General features: G+C 38.8%; 1 protein-coding gene across 5 annotated transcripts in view; it reads left to right on the top strand.

Annotated features, from left to right (window-relative positions):
* Positions 1 to 20,380, top strand: part of NFX1 (nuclear transcription factor, X-box binding 1) — a 95,334-nt gene that overhangs the window by 55,763 nt on the left and 19,191 nt on the right. For 3 of the 5 annotated variants that reach the window (XR_009208450.1, XM_058423181.1, XM_040086142.1), the window contains exons 14-21: positions 7,900 to 8,019; positions 8,730 to 8,809; positions 9,144 to 9,374; positions 9,657 to 9,730; positions 12,273 to 12,374; positions 14,803 to 14,844; positions 15,202 to 15,300; positions 19,928 to 19,994. Coding sequence is in view for 4 of the 5 variants with exons in the window: in XM_058423181.1 (XP_058279164.1) it covers positions 7,900 to 8,019; positions 8,730 to 8,809; positions 9,144 to 9,374; positions 9,657 to 9,730; positions 12,273 to 12,374; positions 14,803 to 14,844; positions 15,202 to 15,300; positions 19,928 to 19,994 (815 nt within the window). In the remaining variant the exon portion in view is untranslated. Of the gene's footprint in view, positions 1 to 7,899; positions 8,020 to 8,729; positions 8,810 to 9,143; positions 9,375 to 9,656; positions 9,731 to 12,272; positions 12,375 to 14,737; positions 14,780 to 14,802; positions 14,845 to 15,201; positions 15,301 to 19,927; positions 19,995 to 20,380 lie in introns of all 5 variants that reach the window. The other 2 variants (XM_040086151.1, XM_040086134.2) reach the window with 1 other exon arrangement.

Below are 20,380 nucleotides of genomic sequence, written 5' to 3'. Positions count from 1 at the left end.
TCTACCCGGTGGGTTAATTGATCCACTAATACTAACACGTATTTATGCCTCCTAATTTTCGGTAACTCGGTGAAATCCACTTGGATCCTCCCAAAGGGGTGGTAGGCTAAAGAACGTCCTCCCTGTAAGGCTTGCCTGGTTCTAGATTTATTTATGTTTTGGCATATAATACATCCCTGGACCTCCTGTTTTGCTAATTCGTAGATACCTTTACACTCAAAGAATTTCAAAAATTGTTTAGCCAGGGCCTGTGTTCCCCAGTGGGTCTGCAAGTGCAACCTTCTCAGTATTTTTTTGGCATAGGCCTTTGGTATTAACTCCCGACTATCAGGTATTTTCCGCTTCCCATCCTCTAGTGTTCCCCCTATTTTCCTGAATTCCTCTATCTCTTTTTCAATGGGACAAAGGGGAAATTCTTGGGGTTCACCTCTGGGATTTTCCGGGGCATTAAGGGTAAGAAGTGCTGCCTTTCTTACTTTCTGATCTGCCAGGTTGTTTCCCCTAGTTCTGAACTGCATCCCCACTTGATGCCCTTTCATATGTACTACAGCGATGGCTTTTGGCTCTCTTATGGCCTCTAAGATTTGTTTTATTAAATTTTCATGTACTAGACTTTTTCCTCAAGTGTTAATTAATCCCCTTTCTTCCCAAATTTTTCCAAATGTGTGTACCACCCCAAAAGCATATTTTGAATCTGTGTAAATGGTCCCTGTTTTTTTCTTTAGCCCTTTTAGAGCCTGCAGGACTGCATGTAGTTCACATGCTTGAGCTGACCAGGATGCGCTTAGAGAGCCAGATTTGATTACCCCACCTGTTTTTCCATCTATGATGGCATAACCTGATTTTCCTTCTAAAACTCGGGCGGAACCATCCACAAACCATTTTTCCCCCTCTTCCAGTTCTTCATCCTCTAGATCTGCCCTAACTTTTGTTTGTAGTTCTATTAGTTCAGAACAATTATGGGTGGGCTTTTCTGATGCCTCCTCAAAAAGGAACTCAGCTGGATTTTTGGCTGTGGTTGTTTTTAACTCTAATTCAGGTGCATGTATGAGTATGGCTTCATATTTTAGAAGCCTAGCATCTGTAAGCCACTTACCTGCTTTTTGCTGTAAGATAGTCCTTACATTATCGGGGGTATAGACTACTAAAGGGGCCCCAAAGGTAATCTTCTTAGCTTCTTCCACCAGTAGGGCTACAGCTATAATTGCCTGTAAGCATGTGGGCCATCCCCTACTTACTGGATCTAGTAATTTTGAGATATACCCTACAGGTTTTTTGTCCCCTGCCCAATCTTGGGTTAGGACTCCATGGGCTGTGTGGTTGCTAACATCAATGAACAACTGGAATTTCTTGTTTACATTCGGGAGGCTTAGGACAGGGGCTGCGATTAGGGCTTAACTGCTTCAATTCCCTTTCATCTTGCTCAGTCCATTTTAATTTGTCTGTGGTTAGTTTTTCATATAAAAACTTCACCTTTTCGCTATATCCTTCTATCCATTGTCGGCAGTATCCAAGGAGCCCCAGTAGCTGTCTCACTTGTCTTTTGTTCCTCGGGGGAGGTAGCTCTATTATGCCGGCCACTCTCTCTGGGTCTAATCTCTTTCTCCCTTTCATAATCCAGTGTCTTAGGTACTTTACCTCAGGCTCTGTGAACTGAAGCTTTGACTTGGAGACCTTTAGTCCCTTTTCTCCTAAAAAGTTTAGCAAAGATATAGTGCAATCCCTTACCCTTTTCTCTTCTGATCCCGCAATTAACAGATCATCTACATATTGCAGGATTTTGGTTCTTTTTTTAGGGGAAAACTTGCTTAGTAGTTGTTCTAGGGCTTGTCTAAACAAATTGGGGGAGTCCACAAATCCCTGGGGCAGGGAAGCCCATCTTAACTGTTGTTTCCTATTAGTGCCTGGGTCCTCCCATTGGAAAGCAAAATAATCTTGGCTCCCTTCTGCTAAATGGCATGTCCGGAAGGCATCTTTTAAATCTATCACGCTGTACCATGCATCCTCTGGGGAGACTCGGTTCAAAAGAGTGTATGGATTGGCTACTACAGGGAACCGGGTTTTTGCTCTCTCATTAATCGCCCTCAAGTCTTGCACTAATCGATAACTTCCATCTGTTTTTCTTATTGCTAGGATAGGAGTATTGTGTCTAGGCATACATGGCTCCAAAATTCCTTTTGTTATTAGATCTTCTATGATAGGCTTTAGTCCCCATCTCCCTTCCAGGGAGATAGGGTATTGTTTCACTCTTATGGGGTCCTCTGGTCTATCAATTTCAATTGAAATTGGTTCTATGTCCAGTTTCCCCACCTCCCTTCCTGTATGCCATACTTCCTGATTAATTTTGTTCTCATCTTCGATGGTCAACTTATATAAGCTGACCACTAATTTGGAGTCTCTAACTATTAAACCAATACCTAATGCAACCATTAGATCCCGGCCCAATAAATTATAATCTGCCTCCTCAACTAATAACATATCCCCCAAGCAAATTTTATTCTCAGATTCAATTTCTACATTTTTTACTACAGGAACCTTAAAAGGTTCTCCCTTTGCCTCTATAACTATCATAGAATCTTTACTGATTTGGCACCCTGGGGGCAATTGTTTAAATGTACTTTTTTCGGTCCCAGAGTCTACTAGGAAATCCATCGCCTTTCCCTCGGGTCCTATTTTAAGTTTTACCACGGGCTCTTTAGATGTTATGGACCCCAAAATAAAAAGCCCTTGACGTCCCTAATCTTCCTGGAATATTTTCTCATCCCTTATTCTTTTCTTACAATCCCTCTTTAGGTGGCCTCTCTTCTTACAATAGAAGCATTCAGGTCCCTCGTCTTGATTACCAGAGGTCCTTTTTGGAGGAAAGACTGGCTTCTTCGGGGGGGCCCTTTTTAGTGTTTTCCTTGGATCTTGGGGACGTTCCTGGTTTTGGGCTTCCCTTAACAGCTGCCGCCAATACCTTCGCCTGTATTTTCTGTTTTTCCTCATCTCTCTTCATATATACCTTTTGAGCTTCCCTCAGCAGTTCTTGCAACCCCTTCTCCTGCCAACTCTCGATTTTTTTCCAATTTCTTCCATATATCCTCCCATGATTTTGCTACAAATTGGGTTTTTAATAAAACTTCTCCGACAGGAGAATCAGGGTCTGTTCCAGAGTACACTTGAAGACTCTTTCTTAATCTCTCTAACCATTCAGTAGGGGTTTCCTCCTTCCCTTGGCATTCCCCAAATACCTTGCTCAGGTTTTGTCCCCTGGGTACCACCTCCCTGATGCCTTGAATTATTATATTCCTCATGTCAATCATACTTCTTCTACCTTCGTCTGAGCATTCTACTGGGGATCCTGGCTTGGCCATTTTTGATCCCCAGGGGTGCTTTGTGGGTTTTGGCGTTCCCACTCCCTCATTCCTGCTTGCCTTATCATTTCCCTCTCTTCGGTATTAAACAACGACCTTAAAATCGCAGTGAGGTCCTCATATGAGTATATGCTAGTTCCTAGAAACTCATCCAACCTGATACCCCTAATGGGTCATCCATAAGCTTTCCCATTTCCTTTTTAAAGGCTCTCACATCACTAGTATTGATCGGAACATTTATGTATTTGATGATTCCTGGGGCCGTGGGCACCTCCTTCAGAGGGAAGAGGTTACTTCTTTCGCCTTCATTTTCACTTTCCTCTTCGTTTAACCTTTTTTAACTGTCTCCTGGTTCTCCTGGCGGGTGGAGTGTATCTAACTTCTAATGAGTTCTGTGGGGCCGGGACAGCGAGGCTGAGAAATGGGGTCAAATCTAATTCGAGTGGTGGGGAATCATGGAGCAAGGTTTGGGGTTTGGGAAGCTGGGCACCCTGCCAGCACAACTGGGGAGCCGGCGTGGGTTCTAGTTGGGGAGAGAGCCCAGACGGCAGGGGCTGAGCTGCCGCCTGCGGAAGCTGTAGCTCTGGTGGCGGCACTGACGCAATCAGCGAAGGGGCGGGGATCCCTTGTACAGGGGGAAGCCTGGGCCCTGGGGGTTGTTGGGGGATTCCCGGGTTTGGTGTAGGTGGTGGTGGAGGCAGGAGATATGGGGGGGGCAAATTATCTAAAGGATCCCATTTATCGCCTGAGGTTCCAGAGGGACCCTTAAGTCTCACTGGTAAAAGTTTAGTATCCGCCCCCTCCCAAATTTGAGCATACTCGCATTCTTCCTTGTTTTTTCCTTTTCTCACGTAGCTGACTAAAGCATTACAAATCCACCTCTCAAATGTCCCGAAGACAGGCCATATTACATGGTCCTGTACTTCAACTCCTCCCCAAATTTCCATGCAATAGTGTATCTTTTTTTCTTTAGATTTCTTTTTCTGTGTAGGGCAGCCCTCCCAATGTTCTAACATCGATCCCAAAGGACTTTCAAGTGGAGTCTCTGGAATGTCCCCAGCTACTCCCTTTGTGGATTTCCCTGTGGCTTTCTCCTGTGTTTTACTTTTCCTTTGTCCCATTGTATAGAGTCACCAGCTACTAGCCCTTAAGGGTGATCGATCCCGCTTGTGGTTTTCCCTGATGATTATGAGCTCTCTTTCTCCCGCTTTCTCTCTCCCCTGGACCCTTCCCTGGTCCTAGGCTGAAAGGTTTATCTGTCCCGGAACTCCTGAGGACGTACCCTTCCCTTCCAGCCTTCCTGTGACCGATTCCCCAAACTCCCCGAGTTTTGGGGTTTTACATGTGAGGTGCGTTTTTACTCCCGTGACTTTCGCTTCCCCCGCGACTGACCATACCCCTTGCGGGGAAGTGGAACTGCGATCTTGGGGTCCCCACTCACTTCGTGATAAAATCACGTCTCACACTCTCGGTCACCCCCACTCAACCACTCAATACTTACGATCCTTTTCTTGCGTGGATTCTTCGTGCATGTAGATTTTTACGAGTTGTGTCTTCGCTGCGGCTTTGGAGGCCCTGTACCCCAGACTTCCCCAAATTCCCTGAGAGCTCTGATCTTGCCTATCCCCCTTTTAAGTGTGGCTTTTTGCTTAAGTTCGTCATGTGGTTTGATCAGTTCCACAAGGTCCCATGGCTCTGCCAGGCCACTGAACTCAGCAGGGCGCCTCCTGGCCAGAGACAGAGGTCCAAGGGTCCCACAATCAGACCATCACGTCGCGGTCACCAAAATTGTAATAAATCGACAAGCCAAATTCAGTAAATCAAAATTTAGAATTCTATTTTGAGACTTAAACCCAGTCTCTGGTAGCCACAATTAAAAGGTACAGTGTCGAATCCCGGGATTTCAGCACTGGGTGAACACGGTAACCGACTCTGTTAGCCTGTTACCCATTCTGTTCACAAATTGAGTCCACTGTCGCTGATTTTCATACAGTCCTTCGCTGAGAGCAGACTGAGACCGTAAGACTCTTGCTTCGTGTGGGCTTCATTAGATATTCATGTTCGTGTCCGGGGTCCGTTGAATGGATTCTCAGAGCAGAGCAATGACATGATTGCGGTGTCCGGAGAAGGCTTGGAAATGTTAACACCGGGCCGGAACAGATAAGATATCGATCTGATATAATCATTCCATCGTCAGGGCACCCATCTTCTTTTTCCGTTCCTTTGTGCCTTTCCAAAACGATTCCCGGCAGGAATTCCTCGTGTCTCTCCGTGCAGTTTTTGTCTCAGTTAACCCTATACACACCTGTAGGTTTACTGCCCTTAAACCAAACTTAAAGTAGATCAATTTTACGTGGTGTATTACTACATTCTGCAGTGAATGAAATTACATATCATATTGCTTAACACGAATTAACTTTAGGACATCTATCACAACTGTCTTTCAAAACCAAGACACAGTGAACCACATAGGCTTTATGCTAGCACCTGAGAGACCAGATTGATGTATCCTGTGTGCGAACAGCTGGAGAATGTGATCTAAAGTTATAAGGACCCCATGATCCAGGTGCCAGCACATGGATGGTGAGGGTTTGTGTGCAATTTTCTAACAAGCTTGCTTCAAAGCTGTATTGAATAGCTAATAGGAGGGGGTCTGCTTCTGGAAATACACAAGGTTTCAGCCGGTGCCTGGGAAAGGAGTCCATCCAGGCGTGGATATTAGACAGAGCATGTGATTCGTTAATGTGGTGTGCATGTGAATTTGGAGTGAATTGTGTGCGTGTGTGTGTGTGTCTTCACTGTGATCACAGCATGCAAAGCAATAACACTGAGACAAGTGGTCTGCAGTGCAGTTTGCTCCTCAAACCTAGACCCGGCCAAGAGAGAGAGAGAGAGCAGCCTGTTTATTATCTTATATTTTTATACATTTGTGGGTCTGGTTGTGGATTGGCTTCTGGGGTTATTACATTTTCCCCCACTGGCCACACCAGCTGTCAAGTTACATTGTTTTCAGGTTAGAAATATGTAAACAAAGGACAGGGAACATAAACAAAAGGTTTGTTTATGTTCCCATTCGTGAGAAAAGTGAAATACCGCTCCTAATACTGTGCAGAAACTAAAGAAACTGACTCCATCTTATGAACAAGTAGAAGGCTTTTAAAAAACTCAGAAAAACGAGGGTGACACTTCACCAATAAGCTTCAGTCCTGATGAACTGAAGCAAAAGAAGAGGACTTAGCTATTAGTGTTCTTCTTTACTTGAATTGTTACTCAGTTGACTTTGTGTTACTCTTTGTATCTGATCATGTTACTGCCATGTATGTATTGCGTATCTTGTCTCTCTGGAATGTGTCCTGCCCTAGGCTGGACCTGCATATTGATCAGTAGCCATCAGTATCTACAGAAATGGGACAGAAGGAACATTTGGATGTTTAGAGTTCAACAGGTCTTGCTTTGGTAGACTAGGAAGGAAGAATCCTGTGATTCTAGAGTTAAAATTAGAGAACATGCTGAATTCAGAAATTCCCTTAACACACTCAACTCCTCTTCGGTTAGAATTGTTGGTTGTATTTTCGTTGCCCTTTTTTTCTCTTACTTCCTCTATAATTTTCTGTTATTTTCCCTAATCCACTACCTCTTTATTCATTCATAGACCAATCATATTCTCTTTTTGTTCTCAGATCTCCTTCTATATGATGTCAAATGTTTTCTTAGGATTCTGTTTTTCTAAGCATTTATCTGTTTGAACTGTAGTTTGCATTCCAGTCAGTCTCCCAGGCTTTTTATAGTCTGGAAAAAAACACCAGTGAATTGTATTAATTTTTGTGCAGTGTTTTCATTGGGGTGGTGTATGTAAGTACTATTACTATATCACTGAGGTTTGGATCTTATAAGAGTTTAAAACTTGTTTCCCAAACATGGAAGATAAAAAAACCGCACTCAGGATATAATGGATACTGCCTGAGACAGAGAACTTCCAAAACATACAGAGTTGGGTTTGGAGTATTTGGACAAAGGTTCATAAGACACCTTCGAGGATCTGTGTAATAATAAATACCGTAAAGAAGACTTGCTGTCTTTTGGTAGATTTCTTTGGAATCTTTACAGTAATATATTCAGGGCTTGGCAAAATGACAAAATCTAAACACTGGTCTGAAAAAGTGATATCAGGAAATTTGGAAGACAAAATTTTAGTGATGGGCCTTCTGGAAGGGAGTTCAGGAGATACCTCTCCTTTTTAAAGTCAAAGGTAGAACAGCAAAGCTTTCAACTTACCATGAGCATTTTGCTTGCTCTGGTTCAAAATACTGATGTGAAAAAAACACCCTATAAGCAAAGCATAATTCCTGGCCAAATCATCATACTCTAGTTTTCTTGTAGGAGCCATGAAAGCTAAAAAATTCACTAATTTCAAATTAGTGCTTAATATTAAAAAAGCAAAGCTGGAGTAAAACATTTTCATGTTATGTAAAGATTTCTCATAGAGGAAACATGCAAATAGATGTAGTCATTAAGGATATATTTGACTATTTTTTTTTTTCAGGTTTTGACGAGTTAACTTGTTATTGTGGTGAATCTGTGATTTACCCTCCTGTTCCCTGTGGCACTCAGCCACCAGAGTGTAAAAAAACATGCACCAGGCCACATGACTGTGATCATCCAGGTAAGTCAAGCCATTCAGTTTTGATTGGGGTTTTTTGGGGTTTTGTTATTGTTGTTTGTTTGGGGGTTTTGGTTGCTTGCTTTTGTTGTGTGGTTTGGGGTTTTGTTTGCTTGTTTGTTTGCTTGGTTGGTTTTTTTATTTGGGGTCCTTTTAATCAAAATGTAGAAAAGTGTACATAGCTCTATTTGAAATTATATATCCAAGGTCCACATTTAAAAGCCAACCAGCTAAAAACTTCCGCTGAGTGCTACTAGTGGTACTTCTCACTGGTAAATGCACTGGCGCTTTTTTCTTATTAGTCACAACACATTAAATGCTGTATTCCAGAGATAAGTGCTCTATTGGAACAGTAGGATAATCTAGTGAACAGTTACTTTCTGTGTTCCTTGGAATTACATTGGCTGATCACAAAATAAATGGCATGAGTCTAACAGTTTCTGACAAATTCTGCCTGAGAGTATAACTCTACTCACAAGTTAGAATATTACCTGCTATTTAATTTAGAGTGTGCAGAGAACCTTCACCTAAACACTTGGCATCATAATTTTTAAAGAACGCGTTATTCTTTTATGATGCATCACCCTTCCCATAAACTGTGTAGTTTTGAAATGCACACTCATGTTTAATAGTTTTTACTGGGGCTTCTTTAATGTATTCAACTGAAGTATGCTAATAAAAATGTTACAACTTCTATATTTCTGTGACTGCAGTGTACCATTCATGTCACAGTGAGGAGAAATGCCCCCCCTGTACCTATCTCACTCAGAAATGGTGTATGGGCAAGCATGAAGTAAGTCTGGACTGTTAATGTTTTTGAATACTAAACAATTTTTTAGGACTGTAGGCTTAGAATTTTGTGTCTTCTTTAAAATGGAATATGTTATTGGAGTTGGAGTTTAATGTGATTAAATTGGAGAAATGTATCTTTTATTCAATATGCATTCAAACCGACTGTGGTATTGGACTATGTTATAAAACAAAACTCATTCTTTGACCTAAGATCTTTTAGTATAAAGATTCTTATGTGGACAGAGCCAAATGAAGGTGTGAACAGTAAAAGTACTTTAAGATTTCCAATGACAATTTTTACTGTTAGTTGTCATCTTCTTCCTTTCCTCTTTCAGCTGCGAAGTAATATTCCTTGTCATCTCACTGATATTTCCTGTGGACTTCGCTGCAATCAAATGTTAAAATGTGGAATGCACAAATGTAAAAGAATCTGTCATAAAGGAGAATGTCTTATAGATGAAGAGTGTAAACAGCCATGTATTATTCCAAGGCTGTATTGTAATCATCCATGTATGTCTCCATGTCATCCTTCTTTACCCTGCCCAACAACATCCTGCTGTGCAAAGGTTAGATATCCAAAGAAAATTCACTGCAAAGTCACAGATGAATTATATGGTCTAATTATCAGCTAGTAACAGTTGTGACATGTCTGTATATTGATAACGTCACTTTTTCTTAAAACCTAAAATACTGATTTTTTTTAAAAATAAAACTATTCATTGCTTTTAGTTAGCCATTATTCCACTAAAATGGGATTTCTAAAATGAACAAATTTATATCCTGCACACCCCTCCATGGCCATAAAAAGATAAAACTTTAAAAAGCTGATCACTTGTGTGATATGGCAGGTTGATCTTCAGTGTGAATGTGGAAGAAGAAAAGAGAGTATGATTTGCTCAGAAGCATCCAATACATATCAAAGGTTGGTATGGTAATTCTTTCAGTTCCTTATCAGACTTACAGCTTCACAGGTTGATTAAATTTCAGACTTGACTAAATATATTTAGTTCACAAGCTTTTCCGCGTTTTTTTATACTTTGACCTATGGTGGTTTTGGGGGGTTTTTGGTATTTCCCTGAGTTTTTGTACCAGCTGTGCTGTAGTAGAACACATTTATTTTTTTACTGTTGTTAGTCTAACTATGGTGGTGAGTCAAAGCTTGACTCTTCCATATGTAGAACTCTATTTTACCTACACAGAGCAATTAGGTACAGACAAATTTGTCAAGTCCAGATTCAGGCTCCTGAATGTAGGTGATTGCAGTCCATGTGTGACTTGCTGTCCAAGTTTCCAATTGTGTGTGATGGAACCTAGTCAGCAGAGATGATGGATGCTAAAGAGTGATTTGAAGTAATTCTGAAATAGCTAAATTGAGGTAGGAGGGCTTTCCCATCTAAATCTTAGGTTTTAATATGTAAACTGACCCCCACTCAACTCTATTTATTGCAACAGTCTCCAAATCCTATGTCTAAACTTACTTTTCTCTCTCAGACAGAGCAAGGACTGGACATAGGAAAAGAAGAAAAGTGGGGCTTTGGAACTTTTGAAACTAATATAGCAAAACAGTAATAATAATTTTAAAAATCTTATTCTGAGACTGTGATTGAAAAGGAGTAAAAAAAGTTAATATAGAGAGTTGGTATGTGATCAGAGTTCTGCTCTGTATCCTAGTTGTTGGGCAACCAAAGTCTGAGATTCTTCCTGTCTTTCAAAGAAAGCTTCTTAATGATAGTTTTATTTGGAACTGGTGTCTGAAGGCCCTTTTTTTATCCTAGCCCAGCTTAGGGCATGCTGCTTGGCTTCTGCTGAACACTGTCCATATTCAAGTTCTGACAGAAGATAGGTTAGCTTAGGTACTTAATATTACCGAATGAAAATAAGGAGAAAAATCTGCTAATTAGAAACAATCAAGAAAAGTTGTAGTCAGTACTAAGTTGAATGCAAGATACATTTACAGAAGTATGGTATTTTTGGTATTTTCATCACTATGAATACATATTAGAATACTTGCTCAACTTTGAAATACCAGTTTAAATTGGCAATTACTTGTCATTAATGGTAAGTTCAGAAGATAACATACAAGTCAAGATTTTTGAAGGCGGTTATTTCTCTACTGTTTTATAGCTCAGGTACTGCAAAAACATTCATGCAAGGAAAATGGTTCTTTGAAGCCAATGAGAGTTGTTGCATGCATAAGGTGAACACATTTGTATTTATTTCTCTAATCAGAGCCCAAATCAAGGGAAAGAAACTGTTCTGTTTAAAGCAAGTGTTTGTAGCAGATAAAATGTGTTCATATGTGCTTACAAATTACTCTTGACTCATAATAGTAAAGTGCCAGCTAAGTTTGATAACTACAGCAGTTCAGGTTCCTGAAAGATTATTCTGATTTTAGGGAGACAAGTTTGCCTTTTTTTCCTACCTATCACCAAACCAAAACAGCAACAATGAAAACCATAAACAAAACAAACAAACAAAAAAAACCACCCCAAAACAAAAACAAACAAAAAAAACACTCACAACAAAGTAAAGGTCAGCATATTAGGGGAGTATCCAAGTTTTCTTGGAAATTTAAGAGAAATGATGAAATAACTTTGGGCACAAATTATGATGTCATATCATCTAATGTTCCATTACCTAGCTACCTGGCCTCTGGCCTCAACTGATTATTATGAAGTGCCTCTCAGTGATTTTTTTGTTTTATGAAGTATGATTAACCTCCTTTCTGTTAGGTGGTTGGTTCTCTCAATGTGATAAACATTAGGAGATAAACATAGAAACAAACATATCCTTTTATCTGAATGTAACCGAAAATATAGTTCAAGAGGATACAATGTTTTATTTTTAGGAGTTTGTTTGACAACTATGTCAGATATTTCCATTAAGAATTGCTATATATTTTAGTTATACAAATTTTATAAAGCAGCAGAGACTGGGAAGACTTGTTGAAGGGAATTAGGGAAAATTTTTATAAAGAAAATAATAATGATCTCAGTAGACATTTGTCCTTTCCTTGTGGATTGTGTTAACCATATTTTCCAAGCAAATTTCTGAGTAGTTTATAAATTCACTTTACATATTTTAGTTGCACACAATTAATGAAGAATCAGATAAAATGATAGTTAAAGCTATATGGTCAGCTGCAGTTTGCATAATTAGGAAGGGAGGAGATAGAGTATTTGCCCTGCATAATTTCAGCTTGCATAAGAAGCATGTCTATTTATTAGTGTTACTCTTAGTTGAAGGAGATAAGAGTACGCTCTTGATTTACATAACTAGATTAGACTCCTGAAACCTGGTGATGTACAACTAGAATTCCCCTCTGTAATCTGATGGGAAAATGATCAGAAAATGATCAGTCTCTCTTACTTCTTCCACCTAGAGGTTAAATCTGTACCCTTGTATACATAAACTTTTCAGAAGTTTGTGTTGTCTCAAATGAAATCTACCACTCTCTTTTTCAGAATAGCTGCTATATCTATAGCAACTAAGCTAACAGATCTACAGCTTGGGGATTCAGTGGAAATCAGTAGGCTTATTACAAAAAAAGAAATGAAGCAAGCCAGGTAAGGAGATACATGTAGTAACATATTTGAAGCCTTTATGTGTACCTGAAGCACAGGTCACATGCAAAATACATAAATATGGTGATAAAAATGCCAGCTGTAATAGGAAGACTTACAGTCTATGCAGCCTGACTCTACTTCAGCAATACTACTAAAAGTATTTTGCAGATGGTTTTCCTTTCACGTAGAATGAGTTCTGTTATTGTGTGGTTGGTTGTTATAATTAAGTATGGAACAATACAACTGTGGTTTCAGAGTTTTTTCCTACTTAGCCAAATCATTGGAGTTCCTCTGGATTTTTTTTTCAGATTTCTAGACAGGAAAATAGACTTCATCTTCTGTTTCAGCTATCCAGTGTTGCTTTCTGGATATTGATAGGCCATATTTTCTCCTAGTCATCATCTTATTATTTACACTGTTTTGTATTACCCTTTTTTGAATTTTTCACGTTTGTATTTCAGTTTGGTTGGTGCTTTGGTGTTGTCATCATGGCTGGCACCACAAACCTGATTTTAATTTTGTGACGTAAGTTTTCCTGATGTTCCTCAGGATTGAAATAGCTTGTCCTTTTATTTTTGGTGTAATTTCTTTATGAAGCTGTCAACTTTCTCCAACATCCTTCTGTCAGAAATTTGACTTACTGAAGTCTTTGCCTTTGAAGTCCTTAATCTCTGGTTTTAGTTTATTTCTCTTACCATGTCTTCTTTTTTTTATATTGAATTTGATTATTTCAGAGTCAGTCTATTATGCATGTTAAAATCTAATGTTCCTTTGTATTGTGTAAAGTCAAAATAATGACATTTCTCGTATAGTTGCTTCATGACTTCCTGTATTAAAAGCTACTGCCAGCATACTTAAGAACTTTTGCTATTACATTGTAGTCACTAATACATATCTTTCTGTGTGGACAGACACTGCCCTTTCCTTGAACAGTTGAAATTACCAGAGATGACTTTTCTTTGTACAAGTGTTTCTGATATGGTATCTAAACTGTGGTAGGTAGCCTTTATTCAAGGACTGTGAGAGGAAGTTTTTTCCCTTCTCTCTTTTTGTCTACCAAATACTGGGATGGGGGAAAAGAGATGGTGGTATAAGTATTTAGTCTGAAATTTCTAGTTTATTTTCGAACTCTACAGTATTTTCAAGGTTATGTACGAATTTGCTTCATTCAGTTACAATAACAGAATGTTTTCTGCATGCTGCAAGGATTTTCTTTATTTCACTCTCCTGTCCTGTTTGTGGACATTTTATACTTTAGCTTAGATTTCTTATTAGAGCCTGGGATTTTTCTTGACAAATTTGGTCAGACCTAGAGTAGCTTCTCTAAATTGGCTATATTCTTCTTTTAGTGGAGGAGAAAATAGTTCTTCAAGCAAATGACTAAACAGTATCAGGTTGATCTTAAGAGTGCAAGTATATTAGTTTTCTTCTGTCTCCTTCAAGAAAGCCATCAGAAGTCCTGGATCCTGGAACTGTTTGTCTCCAAAGATAATACATGCTACTGAATAAACCAGTTTGAACCAGTTTCCCCTGCAGTTTGGGGGTTTTTGTTATTGTTTTGGTTTGGGGTTTTTTGTTTCCTGTGGGTTTTTGTTTGGTTGGTTGTTGTTTTGTTTTTTGGTGTTGTTTTGTTTTTTGGGGTTCTTTTGTGTGGGTTTTTTTGTTGTTGTTTGTTTGTTTTGTTTTTTGTGGTTTTTTTTAATGTAAGTAACTATTATCAAGAAAATTATTTAACTTAAGCAGTCTGGGGGAAGAAGTTTGTAACTGCCACTGAAATTCTGGGGAACTCCTGATTCTCCTCCCACATTTTAATCCCTCAAAATAAAATTATGAAATGCCTTTCAAAGATGAGACAGAAAACTGAAATTCATAACTCTCCTGACACTAGAAATTAGGGGTTCAGTTGAAATACTGATGTTTATGGTTCATTGTAATCCTTCATACACATGTCTAATTTTCCTTTTTTCCTGACTGATAATTTTTTCTGATTCATAGGAGTGACATCTTCCATTGCTGAGTTCCAGTCCTTCTTAGTATCCCCTCAATGCTCCTATCAACTTCGTTCTTTCAAATGATAAAATTTACTATTATAACATCTAGTTCAGAAGCTTTTTTCATCAGTTCCTATATGACTTTGGTAATTGCTGCTCCTGGAGAAGACGTAGAGAATGGATTGGGTGCTCAAAGACCTTTGATTGTTGCTTGTTTGGGATTTTTTATCTCTGTCTGTTCTATTAGAAGAAAATATTCTCACACAGTCTTGTTACTTCTTTAGACTATGATAATAGGACACCATGAAGCTAGAGCTTGAAGAATATGAGTAGCAGCACTGATTCTAATTGTATTTTTCTTTCATAATTCAGGTTGCAATGTGATGAAGAATGCTTAGCTCTTCAGAGGAACAGGTAGGAAATTAACTATAATTCAGGTTGCAATGTGATGAAGAATGCTTAGCTCTTCAGAGGAACAGGTAGGAAATTAACTTGCTTACTTTTTTTTTAGCAGAATTAGTCTAGGTCTCAAAAGTTAATGCTACATGGAAAAGAAATCTTTTTCTGCCTAGAGAAAAGAAAAATGTGGAGATGGTTCCTGTTACAAAGATCTATACTGAGTGGTCAGATATCTTGCTAGAATATTCTAGTTCTGAATGAGTAGTTTTATTGTACAGACCATATCTTTTCCAAGCTATTAATTTGTGTTAGTAACCTGTAACTTTATTCTTCGATGACATGTGTGGAAGGTTGGGGAGATTTATATCAGGGTGTTTTCTTGTTTGCTTATGTTTTTGTTATATTTTGGGGTTTTTTCCTCCTACCCTCAAATTCAGGCGCCTTGCTGAAGCTCTTGAAATAGATGATGATTCTGATCCTTTTAATGTCCGTTCTTCTGGACCAAAGTACAGTGACCTTTTAAAAGAAGATGCAAGGTATGTGTTCCAATGATGGCAGGTGTCGTAAGTCAGCAGTGTTGAGAGCAAGATGGGAAATGCAGAACAGTTCTATTTACTCTTCTAAAAATAGCTGTCTTGGCAGTAGATGGCAGTTGAGGCAAAGGAGTTGATGTGTACTTCCCAAGATCTCCCAGATGAGAACCTGAAAAGTAAAACGAGCCTGACAGGTTGCTTTTTTCTGTAATCGAAACAGATTTAGAGTGGCAACATCATTTTACACCATTCTCACTATAAATCAGTACCTGTACTGCTCACATCTCTACTGGTTTTACTCAGAACCAACTTCCACCTCAGTGCTCCTGATAGACATTTCCAAACAAAGACAAAAGTGATGGCTTAATAATGAAATATGCTCTCATAGCCTGCTGTTCTTTCCACTAGTCTAATTTATTTTTTTGCCTTACTGGTTTTATTTTAAAAATAAAGAAATGGAATTAATAAAACATTGGATGCAGAGCAAAGCCTATGCCAATGTGACTGCATAGAGGGTTGCTAGACTGAAACATCCTAAAATGAGGCAGTGTGAAATCAAGGTAATATCAAAACCATCACACCAATAAGTACTTTGCAATCTGCAGTGGGCAGGAGGGTTCAGACACATTTTTTAAAAGATGTTTAGATGATGTGTCATCTAAGAGTTTTTACTCTTGTATGTGTTGGTAGGCATGACATTGTTTTTACCAGGTCTAAGTTTTTTAGAACAGCTTAGTATGTTTTGTTCTTGCTTGTGGTGTCTCTGTCTCTGAGCCCCGGCTCCGTTTTTGCCTCGGCTAGCTTGAGAGACAAACCACAGTTGGAAGGATTTTTCCCAGGGCCCTAAAGATCCCAGAGTGGCTGTGAATCTTTTCCTTTAGAGAGAGCAAGCACCATCGATGGCAAAATGAAGGGTCTCCGCACTTGATGCGGGGGGGAAATCAGGGCTTTATTCAGTCTTTCTACTGTGGTCTTGCCCTTGCCTGGGTCAGGAGCCTGGTCCTTTTCCCTCTCCTCAAGCCAAGAGGCAGCTCCTCGTGGTTTCCTGGCTTTTATCCAGGCGGAAGGAGCTAGACTCGGGGACAAGCCACTACCCAATCAGGGATAAGGTGGAAGTGGAACAGAGTTGGATTACATTCCAGTGTGGGAGAATGGGTGGGGAAAAGGAGCAGGGACAAATTTTGGGATGATACATTTTCCAGGGGAACAGGGGGGTACAGAAGAAACCATTATGAAACCCAATATGAAAATGAAATACAATATAAACCCAAATAATACACTGCAACACTTGCTCCAGTATTCTAATGCTGCATAAAATCCATACTTCTGTAAGGATGTTTGCTCTTTAAAAATCCTTTATTTGATTTGCTGATAATGTTGAGATAAGTGAAAATTTTACATAAGCAACCATTTAGAATTTGAGTAAGTTATGTCTGCTTTACTTCCAACTAATGAGCCTACTGCAAAATAGGAGCTGAATGTTTTCATTGTGGAGCTACTGTTTTATTAGGATTTGCACTTAAAATTGCTATTTTATAAGGACTGTTCTCTTAGTTGTGTGTAGAATATGTTTTGCTTCATCTTTTTCAGAAAACATAGCACACATTTTCAGTACAGTGAGAAAGTGAAAATTTTGCATCATGTGTGTAGTCTACTGTGGTTTTTTGACGTACAATTCTGTCTCGTCTTTCTGCCAGCGGCTACCCGTAGTGCAGTGTTCATCTTTAATGTACAGAACTGACCAGGGTCATGCACTGCACTGCAGATGGTTGAACAGATACCTTAAAAAGTAGCCTTAATGCTTCCAACTCCTCCTTTTCTCATTCTTTCAGTGATTTTACTAGTGTTTACTTTGTAGCCACTTTACACTGGTAATTTACAATAAACTAATAAACCAAGGTTATTATTACTGATTCATAGCTAAAGCAAAAGTTTTTGTTAGTCTTCACGTCAATTACTTTGTACATTGAATTACTGGATTTCATTTACAAAGTTTTAAAGAAAAGTGAGTTTTTCCTTATAGTAACATAGCTCTCTTTACAAGAGCAGCAAGCTGCAATTTGTGAATATGGCTTTATGAATTTGCTTCCTTGACAGCTCCTGATGATCTTTTGTCTCAGTAGTCTAGCAAAAGATTTGGCTTTCCATCAAGATGGCAGGATACAGAAATTGTATGTTACAGTATGTTTTTCAGGTGGCTCAGTATTTGAATAATTTCTGACAGATTAACTTTTTCTTGCTTGAGCGCATCACTCCAGTAATGCAGGATTTCAGGGCTTGTGGCTTTCTGCAGAGTGTAAAGTTACATACAGGATCTTAGAATGATTGAGAAACATGACAGCTGCCTCCCTGTGCATTCAGAGTCATTGCCTCAAGAAGGTAGCAGCTACCAAAGTCATTACTAGAATGCCATATTATCTTCTTCAAGCAGTATTGATCTGTGTAGCTGATACATTGTCAAGAGCTGAAAGACATATATACCTAAAAATGAAGAAGACTTGAGAAGGCTGTAAGAACTCCTGATTTTGAGGTGTAATCTTTAATTACAGAACCCTAAAGCTCCCAAATGCAGTACAACTCCAGGTAATAGGAAGAAGACGAGTGTAAGCATGCCAAGATAATATGTAGGACAGTGCTTTATACAGTCCTACATATTATCTTGCTTTGTAGGACAGTGACTGGAGAAGGGGGCACCAGGAAGAGCGTGGTCATGCTGCTGTATGGTAATCTTGCTGATGTTTGTCATGATCTGATTAGGAGTCAAAAGAAGTCTCTCCACCATATAGCTTTACATGAGGAGATACTCTGCTGCCAAGGAGAAACATCTTGTAGCATGGAGATGACTATGAACTGAGCACAGTTCAGCAGATACAGATCCACTGGCTGGGACAGCTCAGAACTGACCTTTCTAAGAAGCTCCAGAAATAGACACTGAGTGTAAACAAGTGCTCAGGCTGATAGGTTGACATGAAGTTGGAGGATGGACCAGCACAGGTATCAATGTCCAGTTGGGCATTGATGATGTTGAGGCTTCTATCTGATGAATTAAAACTACTGGAGAAAGAGAAATCTGAAGTATCTAGCCATCTGGAGCTACACAGAAGAGAATTTTCTTATTTTATCACTGGCTGTGCAAGACGCCACTATATGGACAATGAAAATCTCTGATTTTATAGGCTCCTGAAGGGCTTTTTTTTTTTTTTTTTTTTTTTTTTTTTTTTACCATATCCCAGAGTGTTTTAGCTTGTTCCTTAGTATGCTTTTAAATAATATATCAGATGCTTGTGGACACACTCATTGGATTGTTAAATTTTTTTTTTTTTATACCTGTCATGATCACTTCACCTTAAAATTTAGGTGTTCATAGTTGACATTTCATGTAGTATGTGTTTTCTACCCCTCTGAATCCTGAACGTATCAGTGGGTTGGTTGGATTTTTTTGTTCAGGGATTGGGGTTTTTTTGAAGTTGAAATTATTGCTGTAATATTTTTTCCAAAGCCTCATACCACATGAGCTGACTCTGGTATTTCACACCATAGGTGTCTGGAGGTCCCTTTCTTTTTAACTCTACCCAGTTCAGGTCCTTCTTCCAGTTCTCCCAGTGTTATACTTCTGTCTACTGAAGACAAAGGGATTCTCATGCAGTGTCTGTGTACTCTTGATAAACCTTGAAGGTTTGTTTCCCAGTAATGGGCTAAGTCCGTTGTATCTGATAAAGTGATGTTGGTAGCTGAACTATTCAATGTTGTCATTTTGCACTTTTTTTTTGAGACCATTTGTATGGTGTTTTGATGATACATTCACTTCAGCATTCAGAACTTTGGTAGGTCATCTGCCAAAGGTAGTTGTGCTTGCTTTGGTAGGCCCTTCTTGACTGGTTAAATTCTGACATCATTCACAATGTGTTGATATGGAATAGTGCCAATATCAATAGGCTTTTGAAGAATTATTTACTACTACCCAGCTCTGAGATATGAAATCTTTGGGTATCCTTTTTTCCCCATGGGGATGGTGTCTTAACAAATAGCAACCTTACTTTTAAAGTTATTTTACCTGGTTATTTAAGAATAGAGCACAAAGTTCAACCTTAAATGACAGACTTGAAGTACTATGACGAAGCTAGTTACAAAAAAAGACTTCAAATAAATCCTTAGTATTTCACATCTAGAATATTTTCTTTGCTTGCAAGCAGCTTTATGCTGCTTCTTGCATTCTTAATAATTTGTTATGCTAGGTGAACTTTATCTCGGAAAAGAACTCCACTTTGTTTACCCTATCCCCATTTTTGTGTCTCATCATATATTGTGATTAAGTAAATTAATGACAAGTAATTTAAAAACACCAAAATGGCAACTTGAAAATCTGCATTATTCATTTGAAAATGTAGAATTGTATTGTCAGACAGCAGAACCATGTCATAGAATTTTATTCTTGGTTCCAGTTATTGAAGAGGAAATAATTATTTTTGTAATAGTGATGACACACTAACAGTCGTTTAATGTGAATGAAGCTTCTGCTTCAGTCAGTTGTGTTCTTTAATTTTGTTCTTGTTGAAATATATTGCAAAATATGAAGATATTTTATCTTTGTACACTCTTGCCTTGTTAACCTAGAATGCTTTTCTTGCAGGAGGGATATAAAATTTGTCAGTGACATTGAGAAGGAAATGAGACTGCTTGTGGAAGCTGTAAATAAGGTTAGTATTCATATACTTTATATGGATTCTAGGAATTGGGGTTTTTGGGGGGGAGTTTGATATTACTAAACATTTTTAATACTCTTAGTTATGAGTTGACACTAGATCTGTTTAGGCTACAATACAGCGTGCAATTTATTGTAAAAAGAACAAATTTTTTAGGAGACCTAGTAGTTCAGGATCACTTTGGTGCCAAGCCTTGCTTAAGGATTCAAGCAGTGGTAGGCTTTAATGCATCAATGGATTGTCATGAATTTTTGCATGTCCACTAATAAAATATTGTCAAAGATGATGTTTAGGCATTCAGACATTGAGAAGAAAAGCCTAGGTACTTCTGATCACTGTAGTGGAACTTACACACAAATTTTTTGATACGTTCCTGTACT

The sequence above is a fragment of the Hirundo rustica genome, chromosome 1 (genome assembly GCF_015227805.2).
Source record: "Hirundo rustica isolate bHirRus1 chromosome 1, bHirRus1.pri.v3, whole genome shotgun sequence".
Lineage (NCBI taxonomy): Eukaryota > Metazoa > Chordata > Aves > Passeriformes > Hirundinidae > Hirundo > Hirundo rustica.
This window is presented reverse-complemented; position numbering and strand designations above follow the sequence as displayed.